This window comes from Gavialis gangeticus, unplaced genomic scaffold, assembly GCF_001723915.1.
Source record: "Gavialis gangeticus isolate Ggan-Ray unplaced genomic scaffold, GavGan_comp1, whole genome shotgun sequence".
NCBI lineage: Eukaryota > Metazoa > Chordata > Crocodylia > Gavialidae > Gavialis > Gavialis gangeticus.
The window spans coordinates 15,038,276-15,050,487 of record NW_017728992.1 but is presented as its reverse complement, the minus strand read 5'-3'; the positions used below and the strand labels follow the sequence as shown (position 1 = coordinate 15,050,487).

Genomic DNA, 12,212 nt, shown 5'->3' with positions numbered 1-12,212 from the left:
TAGTGTTAGTTTGAGTGTGGAGCAGTCACATGTTTAGACCAGCAGGGGCCTCAAGGTCTGAAAGGTAAACATCTCCCCCACTTCAGGGCTCTCCCTCCCACCCCTAGGACTTCTCCCCTGCCTCCTACCACCCCCTACCGCAGGGCTTTACTTATGGGTGGCTGCCTGCCCTAACTGTCATGGGGAGCAGGCAGGGAAGAGTTAAACTGCCTGCTCAGCTGCCACTTCTTCCAGGTTGCTGCTCTTCTGGCCCAGAGACCAGCAGCAGCAGCAACCAGGCAAGCAAGCTAACCCTTCCCTGCCTGTCCCCCTGGGACGGCATGGGCAGCTGCACATAAGCAGGGGGGAGGGTAGTGAGCAAGGATCTGGGGTACTGGAGAGAGCAGCGAGGGGTGGGGAGAAGCAGTGGGCCTGATCAGGGCTTGTGGGGGGATAGGTGGGGTGTTTACCCTAAGATGTATCCTAGAGAGTCTATATCTTAGTGCAACAGGAATTGAGTAACATGGATAATCCTGCCCTGGAGTGGCATAACATTGAGCTGCATAACAAGTGCTTACAAGCAGTTTCAGATGTTAATGTGTGAACAATCCAGGGGTTAAGAGCCCCAGGCATTGCCCAAAATTGCCATGTAACAAGGCCCTATGGGAGTGTGTAGTTAGAGGGAAAAATCATCCAGAATCGTTCCAAAAATGATTATTGAAAGATTAAGAGTAAATTTGAAAATAAATGTTTGTTTTGAAGTGGATAGTATTTTAATCCCATGTTTCTTTTTCTGCCTTTTTTTAAAGGGCTCTCTGGGGATTTCTTGCGTTCTGGCCGATACTCCGCTCACACAATCAATGGTGCCTGGTCACCATGGACTCCGTGGTCTCAGTGCAGTCGGGACTGCAGCAGAGGTATTCGGAACCGCAAACGTGTCTGCAACAATCCTGAGCCCAAATATGGGGGACTTCCCTGTCTGGGTCCCTCTGTAGAGTACCAGGAATGCAACATCTTGCCTTGTCCAGGTAAGGGTCAAGGAAAATCAAAAAGGGATGTAAAAATGATTCAATTCATTTTCAAGTCCATGCTGTACAGCAGAAAAACACGATAAATTAAATCAAACTATTTTCTCTGCAGCAACCCTTCCTGGAAAGTGAATTAGCCCAGCTAATCTGATCTTGCTAGAACCTTTTGCTCTGTAAATTTCAGTGATGATTTGCTGTATGAGTACAGAAGACATACATTCGTAGTAACTGCCTGTAGCAACTAAAGCTATTATATTTTATATTGCCAAAGGCCCTTTTTACATTCAATCATCTATTGTTTTAGATATGAATGATTAAGGATGTGAGGCACCATACAGAAATGTCATTTCTGAGTTGCATTTTCAGTTGGCCAAGTTATTTGTCTGCCAGGAAGAGAGAGCTCCTTTAGTTTTTTCAGTAGTATGTGGATTGTAGATTCCCCACGGCCCAAGTAACCAGTTAGATGTATGAGAGATGCAGAGGGGCCGTATCTTCAGTGGGTATAAATCAGTGTAGTTTACATGAATGGAGCCTTTGGCCCTGAATGTGAGATGTGTTCATGAAAGAGAAAAGAAACAACACACAGATTTGGCCTGGCTCAGGATGTTTGTTAAAATTCATAGCTTAAGTTAATCAAAATGTTTTGCCAAGCTTCATTGCGGACTGAACTTGTGCCAAATTTGGAGTGCAGGGCCCCCAGGAAGTCTGGTTAGAGCCTGAACAGATAACTGAAGGAGATGTTATCCGGCAGCCTGTAAATGTTGCATGGGGAGAGTTTGTTAAAGGACTCATAAACAGTTTGTTCATAAAAGATTGTTTTATGATTGTCTAAAAAGGGATTATAAATAAAGCACATGTTCTTCAGACCGTGGAGGAAGAGGGCAGCATTTCTGTCCCTTCATCATCTGGCAAGATCACGTGAGGCCTGATCATCTCTCTCTGTTCCTTGTGTGAGACTCATGGTGGACCCAGCTAAAGCACAGGCCTCTACCCGCTCTTACCCACTCATTGGTTGACTGCACCAACTTAACCTAAAGAGGCTTGGTGTCATTTGTGGCCTGAGGCAATTGCCATGGTGGTTTGCCCTGAAAACTGGCTCCGTACATTGATAAATCTGTAGAAGGGGAGGGGGATACTGACTTGTCTCCCATACATACATTTATGATATCATTCCCAATACAACTCTGCAGAAATATCTTGTGTGAATAATGAAGGCCCAACAAATATTCAGGCTCTCTGACCACTAATCAGAGAATGGGAGCAAAATCATGCCTGACAGAGTTAGTACAGGCACTGGAACTGAATCGAAATAGGATAAAGAGAAAAAAGAAAAAAGAACCGAGTCCCCCCAGAAATGGGGCAGTGTCAGTGATTGAAGGGAGGACATAATAAAACATGGAAGGGCAAAGGGAGCACATATATATATCATGAAATTATATAGGCTTGCAGAAGGGGAGAGGTGAAGGGAGAATAACACTGCAGTTGAGAAAATGAGATGGATGGAAAGATTGACGAAATTAGGAAAAAATGAAAAGATATGAAGGAAGACAGATGAGGATTATATACATGACTTTGAGCCCCAGAAGTTTTAAAAGCCTCTTGGACTGAATAACAATAAGTAATAGAGAAATGAGCTGTGAAACACCTTGAATTGGCTTAATGGTTTCTAGTCATGCTTTATTGAACCCACAGCTTCCAGCGCCTGTCTTGACCTGACCCACCAGAGGCCCAGGCAGGGCTCCTTCAAATACCTGCATCTTCATTAGCCTGAGATATTTTGAACAAAATATTTGGGCCTCAACAAACTGGCTTTTTTCTTTTTGAAATGTTCAGCCAACTCAAGTAAACAGTTTTCCCCTTGGGCATTTGACACTTTGCAGCAGAGGAAGGATAGGAGTTTTGATTATTCTATGGCTTTCTTCTCAGTATTGTTCAAAAATTGACGGTCAGGTGCTTACCTACCTCTAAGTTTAGGATCAAGGCACCTAGAAAAGAAGGACTCTGCTTCCATCACAGGAAAGTGACAGAAGAGGAGAAGCCAAGAACCAGCAACCCAGTACAGCTCACAGGTTCTGTGGCTCAGGCCCAGGGCACAGTTCAGAAGTCTGGGGCATGCCCTGAACCAGTGAGGGACAAGCTTTTTGGCAGGCATATCACAAATCAGCCCCACACCCTCCCTGAGTGCTGCTCTGATTCCATTCCCCTGCCCGATCTGTTGGACCTACTTTCTGCTTCCTGCCGTGTGCTCCCTGCCCAGTCTTCTGCTCTGTTTTCTGCTCCCTGCCTTACCCACCACTATGCTGCCTGTCCCCTCCCTAGTCTGCTACTTGCCACATACAGATGGTGCCTGTGACACGTGTGCCACAAGTTGGCCACCCCTTCTCTAAATGTTGATAAACAGTGGGAGTGGCCTTGTGATCCAGATGCCTGTTTGCTCCCCTTCCACCCAGGCAGCAGGGAGCTAGTCACAGTCGCTCCACACCAGAGTTGCTCAGCCTCCAGTCCATAAGACCATGTCATCTGGCCCAGGGTCTCCCCAGGTATTTAGAAATTTGGCAGCTGGAGAGAAGTGTAAACATTAATTGCCACTCCCCTGCTGCTAAATTTCACTTGAGTGCACAACGAGGGTGGCAGAACCAACAACCCAGTAAAGCTCACAGGTTTGTGCCTCAGGCCCAGGGCACATTTCAGAAACCTGGGGCGTGCTCTGAATCAGTGAGGGCCAAACTTTTGTGGCCAGATCACATCCACAGAACAACCCTATGCTCAGGATCAAGCCCATGCACTGACCCTGTGCCACTCATTTGGCTCTTGGGACTGCAAGGTTGAATACCATTGCTGTATATCATATGACCAGCAAGTCTCCCATGTGCCAAGGCAAAGACCAGCAGAGGATGCATTTCCAGAAGGTGCGGGCTTTAGCTCCTTTTGCACTAGCATGGTGACCCTTAACCATTAAAAGTCATGGTTTCATTACCCCACTGTAGTCACAGGATAAAAATAATTCTATAAAATTGGAGCAGACGTGTTTTTTCTCCCTCACTGTTGAATCATGAATCAATGTTTCTTTTAAAGCCAAAATTGTTTTCTAAGTTCCCAGACATGAGACAGCTTTTACTTATTAACTTTGCCATTGTTAGGCTTTTATATTTTTAGAAGAAATTGGTACAATATGAATGCAACATTAATATATAGAACACCATACTGGCACTACTGCTTAAGCATGAGGCAGCACACTAAACCAAAGAGCAGAAAACAAAAAGTCAGAAAAATGTTAGGAACAGCTTATAGAACTTGAACCTGACATTTTGGATACAAGCAACCCTCCCCACCCCCCTTGCAGGTGTTCCTGCTTTTAAAAATGTTTGTCAAAAGCTAGCAAAGCAAAAAGTGGTGATGGGTGTCTTTAAAACAAGCAGCTGATGTCCTAATGTGTGCGGTATCTTTTCTCTGAGTCTTGTTTTCTTTTTGGCCACAAATTAAATTTCAATAAATCTGCACAGCTTCAGTGAAGCCTCTAAATGCATGGTGACTTAGGGACAGGTCACGAACAGTGTAGTTCCACAGGAGTTGGAAAGAATCCCATAAGGTCCTCTGTTGCATCCTGTTCACAGCAATGGATGCTTGCTGGTAATTAAAATGAAAAGTTGACTTTCCAAATCAGATCTCAGATAAATCTGTATGGGGAAAAAAAGAGGGGGAAACATTTGCTATTTTCTTTTGAAGAGAGTGAATAATGATAATAGGATGAGGCTCATCCAGAAGGTGGCCCTGATGGTGCATTGAGAGCAACAGAGAGAATGAGTTTACCAGGAGGAACCTACCAGTTCAGCTAAGGTTTTCAAATGGAAGCCACAGAAAGCTAATAGTAGCAAAGAACAGAAGTGGGCTGCCACACCTGGGAGTCCCATGTGGGGTTTCAGTCAGACCCCATTAAGAAGGTGAAGGAGGTGAGCACCCTGAGAGGTGTGGGGCAGAAGAGGGGTAGGGCCTCTGGATCCAGGCTACCTGGGCATAACGTCCGAAAACACCCATGAAGGGAGCATATGGGAGCAGCAACCATTGTTCCACCCTATAAGTTAAGCTATAGCAAGGGCTGCAGAGGGACCTGCTTTGCAGCCCCCATTTTTATCATTGGGATGGATAGGTGCATTTCTTTCCCCTCATCCTCTCCTCAAGTTAGCTTCATGAAGTTATGATTAAGTAATCCATAGGTTGGTTTCCAAAATGTCACTCTTGGGTTTTGAAGCTGGAAAAGCTTTTGGGTTGTACAGCAGTACAAGTGCAGTCCACTCCCAGGGAAAGTCAGGTCCAGGGCTAAGGATATTTCTCCACACATTTTGTGTGCTACAAAGCCAAGCCTTTGGGGTGTAAATCATGTGCTTTTGACCACCATGCTGTTTGATTTGGGAGGAAAAAATGATTGATATGACTCTGCATATCTGAATGTGTAACTACGCATGGACTTGGTACTGAGAATAGAACTTCACTTACTAACATTAATCAGGCAGCCCATTGTGAGTTATTGATATTTGGGCATTAGTGACAGTGGATGAACATTTTCAATGTGTTAAAATCTCTTTGGAAGCCCATGAGACTTAGGCTTCTAAATCACCTAGGTTCTCTAGCCAGTGACTTCTCTGGAAATCTTACTAATACACTGAAAACCTAAGGACAGAAATCACTAAGCATATTCAATTCATTTGTTTTGTCTGTTATAGCTGGGTTTTAATCATTCATATTAATAGTCTGTTATAGAGTACTACATTACATCTTTTAAAAATAATGACAGCATCTGGGACCTGGCTTCTTTATCTGCTATTAAATCTTCCTTGTGAGAGGAAAAAAGAAAGTGAATTCTTTTTGTAGGTTATTCTGATATGCATAATTCAACTAAATGTGGATTAATGAATGGCCTGCTGTATAGAGTGTTTTTATTGACAGAACACAAAATGCTTTACAAAGATGGGTGCATATTTATATCCATCCCCTTTTTACAGATGGAAAAACTGTAGCATAGCAAAGTTAACTGATTTGCACAGAAGCATAATGATCTCCTTTGGACCCCTTGGCACAGCAGAGCAGGGCCAAAGGCATACTGGTGTAATGATAGAATTTATAATTTAGAGAGGCTCCCTAACAGGAGACGGAGGGAGTTGGGAATTGTTAGATGGACCCTCAGAGTGCAGCCAGGTAGTTAGAAGAGAGACTGAGGGTCCTCATCTACTGGTTCACCATAAAACTCACTGTTAGTTCTTATTCACATATGCTTGTGTATATTGGACCCAGTGATCACTACATCTGGTGGAGATTGCATCCTGAGCAGCTACAGATCCTCCTGGTGTTCAGGAGCCAAAGAGTGTTGCCAGAGTGACTCTAGGGTCCTGGTAGCTACATGAAGAATATACCCCAGCCGAGGACTTAAGCCTCATCTGCCCTCCCACAGGTGCCACTGAATGCCATGCTGACTGAAAAATGAAAAACCCCTAATTCAGTCGTTACTCCCTGATCCTTCCCCCAAGCACTTAGGTGCTAAGACCATATAGCCCTGCATCACTACCTGGCTCTTGGCCCCACTCCACAGAGCCTGAGCCTGTAGCTGTCCATGTAGCAGCATAGCTGCACCCATTCTAGCACCCCACTTTAATCCGTGCCCAGGGGTTATGCCCCCCCTCACCCAACTGTTGTTACTGTAGCGGGTTTGCTACAGTCCAACAGCATGCTATTGACTGAATTGGAAACAGAACCCTGAACCCAAGTTCCATGATCCACATGACATTTCCTACCCCTTCAAAACTAAGGACATCTGCATTTACAGAATATAACACTAACTTGTCTGTTGAGGCTGGAAGAGCTTTGACAATCGTATTTAAGAATTCCACAGCAAAACGGGAACCATGAAATACTGGTCACGTGACTTTTCAGACCTCTAAAATGCAGTGTAAAATCTTAAGAAGTTCACAGATAGAAAATAATTTGTGAGGCCTCTTTTGATTCATTTATATGCTAGCGTTTACTGGAAAGCATACTTTATTTCCTTAGCTGGGCCGATGTGGTTTAGAATTTTGCAAAGTATATGACATTCCACCTCACATTTACAGGGGAAAGTCATTGTTTTCATTGGAAATAATGGTCACCAACAATAACTCATACTAAAAAGAGCTCATTGCACTCACATGATTATCCTACACTTGGAAAATAGCATGTTTGCACTCTACATAGTCTCCTTTTTTGTTATGGTTGAGGGATGAATCATGCTGGAGTAGAATATACAGAACAAACTGGCACATTGGGAAAAGTATTTGTAAATTTATATTGACAGTTTATGTTTTAATTAAGACACAGATATTTGATCAAATTGTGGACATCAGAATGAGGAAATCCACCATCAGTTACATTAGCAAGTTGTTAACTCATTAGGCATAAATGGCCAGCCACATTTGTGGGGCTTGAATATAGTTCTTTTTCCCATTAGGAGGAGAGATTGACATTGGAATCAGTTATTTTCTATTTCTTTACAAATAATTTACGCAAAGTCTTCTTTCCTGAAACCTAGTAGGAATCAGTTTCTGTGCTAACATTTTCAAGGCTCTTTCACACAACCATTCAATTCAAAATCTACCTTAAGGGTGAGGATGAAAAAAGTTTTTCTGTTTGGCTGCTGGGGTTTCCTTGTAACCTTCTTCATACTCCTCTCTCTGGAAGTATCTGATGCTTCTTTTTCTCCCTTACATGCACCTGCATTCATTTAAGCCTCTTGCCCCTGCATTTCTTATCAAACCATTTACATTTGCAGACCATTCCTGCATTTGTTATCAGGCCCCTTGGACTTCATGGCCCCATTGCTAAGTAGTTACACATATGATCTGTTTCTTGGGGAGGGGGTTCCCGTTGTTGAACTATCACTAAGCAAAGTGCAGTGCTCCGTGATGGTATTATTCCTTACTTTTACTAGAATACAGAGCTGCTCTTGTGCCCCCCAGTTTCAGTAAAACAGTGATATTTTCTAACCCCCAGCCTACCAGTATGTAGGCAAAAATGCATAAATTCTGATTTCAAGATATCAGGTTATAGCTTTTTACTTTATTTGAGAATTAATCTATTTCCTTCCGTTTTCATTACTGTTTTAGCTTTATTTTGTTTCTGTTATGCAGGCAGAGAAAAAACTAATAAATCAACTGCAAATATTTGCATATCAGTGAACATGAAGACAAAAATATGCAGATGTTCAGATATAACAAAAATACCTGTAAGAATAGTATAGGTGTATGTTCAACTCCTCAAAACCCATTAATCTCTTTCCTGAAACTGATTTTCCTTCTGCCCATGAAGTTATGCTGTGGCATGTGGAAAGACAAGGTTTTTTTTAAAGACATAGACCAAATTTACCATTGGGGAAACATCATGAAAAATATTGGCTTGATACTACCAGTGCCTGATCTGAAGTCAGAGTCACTCCCGTGGACTTTGGCTTTCAGGAGCAGATCCAAACTGGCATTTTAGGTGTTATATCACCTATAATACAGGTTCCTTGACCCAGAGAGCAATCCAAATGATGAAGGTTATGCCTCTATGAACCCAGAAGAGACGATCTGGCACTTCATGAGAGCCAGCCAGAGTAACTAAGTGGCAAACAGGGTGGTGGAAAGTGAGCCAGTAGGAAATGTGAGACACTGGGGCACCTCTGAACCTCTGCCTTTTCTCAGAGCTCCGGTGTCTAACTCATGGCTCCACATTGGGCACCCTTGTCATCTTGGTACCTAGGGCACTCAAGAGGAGGCCCATAACTCATGAAGACACCAAGGCCATGTTGGTACAAACCACAGCAGTGTTCACTCTCAAATGTTGTCATGGTGGTGGGGGCAGCAGTCTTTCACCTAACAGCCTATTGGTGAGGACAGTGGCTGAGAAAGAGGGAGACTTGGATTCCAGGCCCTTTCTTAGCTTAAGAGGGCTCAAACCCATAACTCTCATTTCTTTGTGTGCTCACAAACCATCAAACTCTGGTTTGCCTTGTTTCTGTACTGTACTGAGACTGCAGTCTGTCACATATACTGTCTAGCTGTAGGCTGTAGCAGCAAAAGACAAAAACTTAGAAACATATCCAAAATAATATTGTGCGTTTTCCTGCAGGTTGTGTAGGCAGGGGAGAAGGAGGGGGTATTCATTAGGAGTCAGGAAGAAGCCAGTAATGTATGTGGAGTAGAGATGGTGTTTAAGAGTCTGGAAGGGAGCACTAGACAGCCATGTCTCCAACACACCAGTTTCCCAGGCTGCCCAATATCCCACGCTTGTGCTAGATGAGCCTTCTAATTCCAATTACCCATTCGGATGCCACTTGCATTTCTGTGCGTGCAGGGAACTGCTGCCCCTCCATTAATCCTCTCAAACAAATCAATACATTTCTAGCTTGTTTTGGCACCGTTCTTTCTCTTTTGTTACATCCTCAACAAGACAAACGCCACAAAAGGTTATTTTCTCAACAGAAAAGCTCAATGCAATTTTAATAAAAGCTCAAATTCTGATTGGCACTGTATAGTTTGTGTAAAAGCCCTCATTTCACAGCTCCAGCCACATTTTCATAAATGCAGAGGATCTGTGCTCCCCCACCATAAGTCCTTCTTCTCTTGTAAAAATCCAGAATGCATGCCGGGGTATCTAATTTACTTATGAGTCTGTTGGAAATTCTCCAGTGGCATGGATGTTTTGTTGTAGCCACAGGGGGTCCCATTTCTACAAATTATTTCCCCCCTGGAAAAGTCTCCCATCGTGATTTTTAAATTTTTTGTCTTTGTGGAAAAAATAGTTATTAGCCAGGACAACAGCTATTAGGTAGAGAGTTGTTTGCTCATGAACACGCACATATACACACATACAGACACAATTAAGGTGCACATATACATACACACAGACACAAAATAAAAAGCATGGAGGGAAAAAAAAACATTGTTCTGAAAGTACCTTGATTGTTGAAGAGGCATTAATTCCACAACAAACCAACCTGAGTAATTGTCAAGCATTTTAAAGCCATATTTTCATTACTACGGAATAATTTTTAACAACCTTCTCCTGCCCAGCAGCTCTGCTATACTCTAGTGTAAAGACATAGTGTAATGACTAGAGCTTTCTCCATAGTTCTTTATTTGTCCCTCGATAAGAGGCTGAATCAGCATTGAGGACTTCATGGACAAAGGAAGAGAAAACAGATGGGCCAATGTTGCTAAGCAACGTTAAAGAAAGATGAAAGCAACCACAGGCTTCTATTTAGGCCCTGTAAAACCTCATGCAGTAAACACCCACTTCTTTGATCTTATTTAACTGTGATGCTGCTTTATCATCGTCTCTTGCAAAAAAGAAAAAGTTTAGGGGGCAGATAAAAGATGGAGTTGCATCTGCTTTTTAGAGAGCTGGAGATTTAGGCTGGCTACCCTCCTCACTATTAATTGGTAGGCTGATATTATAATGGCACCCTCTAGCCCAAACACAATTAAACCTTTGTCACGTTTCCTATTGCACTGTGTCCATGCATCCATCTCTCCCATACCCTAAGGTTTATATTGTAGCGATAATAAGAAGCATAGTTCCAGCACAATTCTTTCCTAAAAGATCTTTGTGTCCCCATGTACTCTCTTGTCCACAGAATGAGATGCAGATGACGGTTTCAAATACACTGGCATTTTCATTGTGTAGAAAATGGGGTGGGGGCAACTGTTCCTGGACAAGTTGTTAACCAAGGTAAACAGGGCTGGTACCATATAAGGTGCAAATCTCCCCTGCCTTCTACTTAACTTCAGACTAACGTGGCTAACTAGATCTCGTAATATTTTGGGGCAGCTTCTCTGCTGTCTAGGCAGTTTTAGACAGTTTTATCTCACCAGATCTCATACAAGCATGGAAAGCAGCTGGCCCTCTGCAGATTATTCATTGGAGCTGCTAGAGTTTATGATTAAAAAAGAATTATCAATAAGAAAATCAGGACCTTTGTGCTATGGAAAGAATAGATATATGTAATAGATATTCTGTTCTTATTTAGCTCCCATAGAAGGATATATTTTAGAAAAAAATACTGTGACTTCAGCAAGTCAAAGATTTGGGGACTGTTTTACCTGTATTACAAAAGAAATCTCTGGTATTTTTGCCACAGACATACTTAACACAGAGCAGTACGTGGAATAGCACAGAATGCTATTGAAATCCTGATGTTTGTTTTCTAGTTGATATATACCTAAGATGGCAAGCCAGGTATTTAAATATGACAAATATTTATAATTTCTAGATGGAGTACGATAAATCCATATAACTGGAGGGTCTAACTCATTGCTACTTGAATAAATCCGGGAAAATGTGGGCATTGTGCGACAATCACTTCATACTTGTGACAATCGCTCTGTTCATTAACAATACAAATAATTCTTTCTAAATCTCATATTTGGGAAGTCTGAGCAGGATTCCTGTAATCAATCAGGCAAAATAAACTCTTGTTTAGGGATTATTGGAAGGTAGATAGGCTAGAACTCTTGTATAGAAAAGGTTTGCTTGATGTCATAAATGTCTTTTTTATTATTCTTCCTGTAGTGCATGTTTGACAAAGGTTTGCTGGTTTACAAGGTTATTCAGTACAGTGAATGCACATTGTAAACTACTACAGCAAAGAGATTTTTACATATGCTAATGACTCTCACTAAAGAGCAATTAGTCACTGCAGGAATGCTCTAGTAAACTACCTGCTTACCTGGCATGATACCCCGAATATGCAGTGCATATAAGGGCCTTGTAACACGGGACACTTAGAATATGTTTTATTTAGGTGGTAACAAGCATTCCCATGTTGTATTAAAAGTTTGAACGTCATCTCAACAGTCACACACAAATCTTTACTATGATCTCGAACAGAACCTCCAGCTCGCTGATTGTCGGTCTCAGCCCTGGCACCACACCAGGGCCAGTTCAAAATCTCACCTCTTCCCCATATTTGCAGCTCATAAAAACCATGTTTGCAGTGTACTGGAACCAGTTCAGGACTCTGGTGAGGTCCTGGGGCTGGGACTGATAGGCACTGCACTGGGGCCATTTGAGACTCTGATGCTGTCCCCAGTAGGGCTGTGCAAAGCTTTGGGTGCTGATTTGATTCAGAGGAGATTCAGCCTGATTCGGTGGCCAAATCTCTGAATTAGAATTGAATCAGGGGACCAGTTAAAAGGTCCA

General features: G+C 42.6%; 1 protein-coding gene across 1 annotated transcript in view; it reads left to right on the top strand.

The window, feature by feature from the left end:
* Positions 1-12,212, top strand: part of SEMA5A (semaphorin 5A) — a 510,735-nt gene that overhangs the window by 460,053 nt on the left and 38,470 nt on the right. Inside the window, exon 16 of the mRNA XM_019521077.1 lies at positions 789-1,007. Within this exon, the coding sequence (XP_019376622.1) occupies positions 789-1,007 (219 nt within the window). The remainder of the gene's footprint in view (positions 1-788; positions 1,008-12,212) is intronic.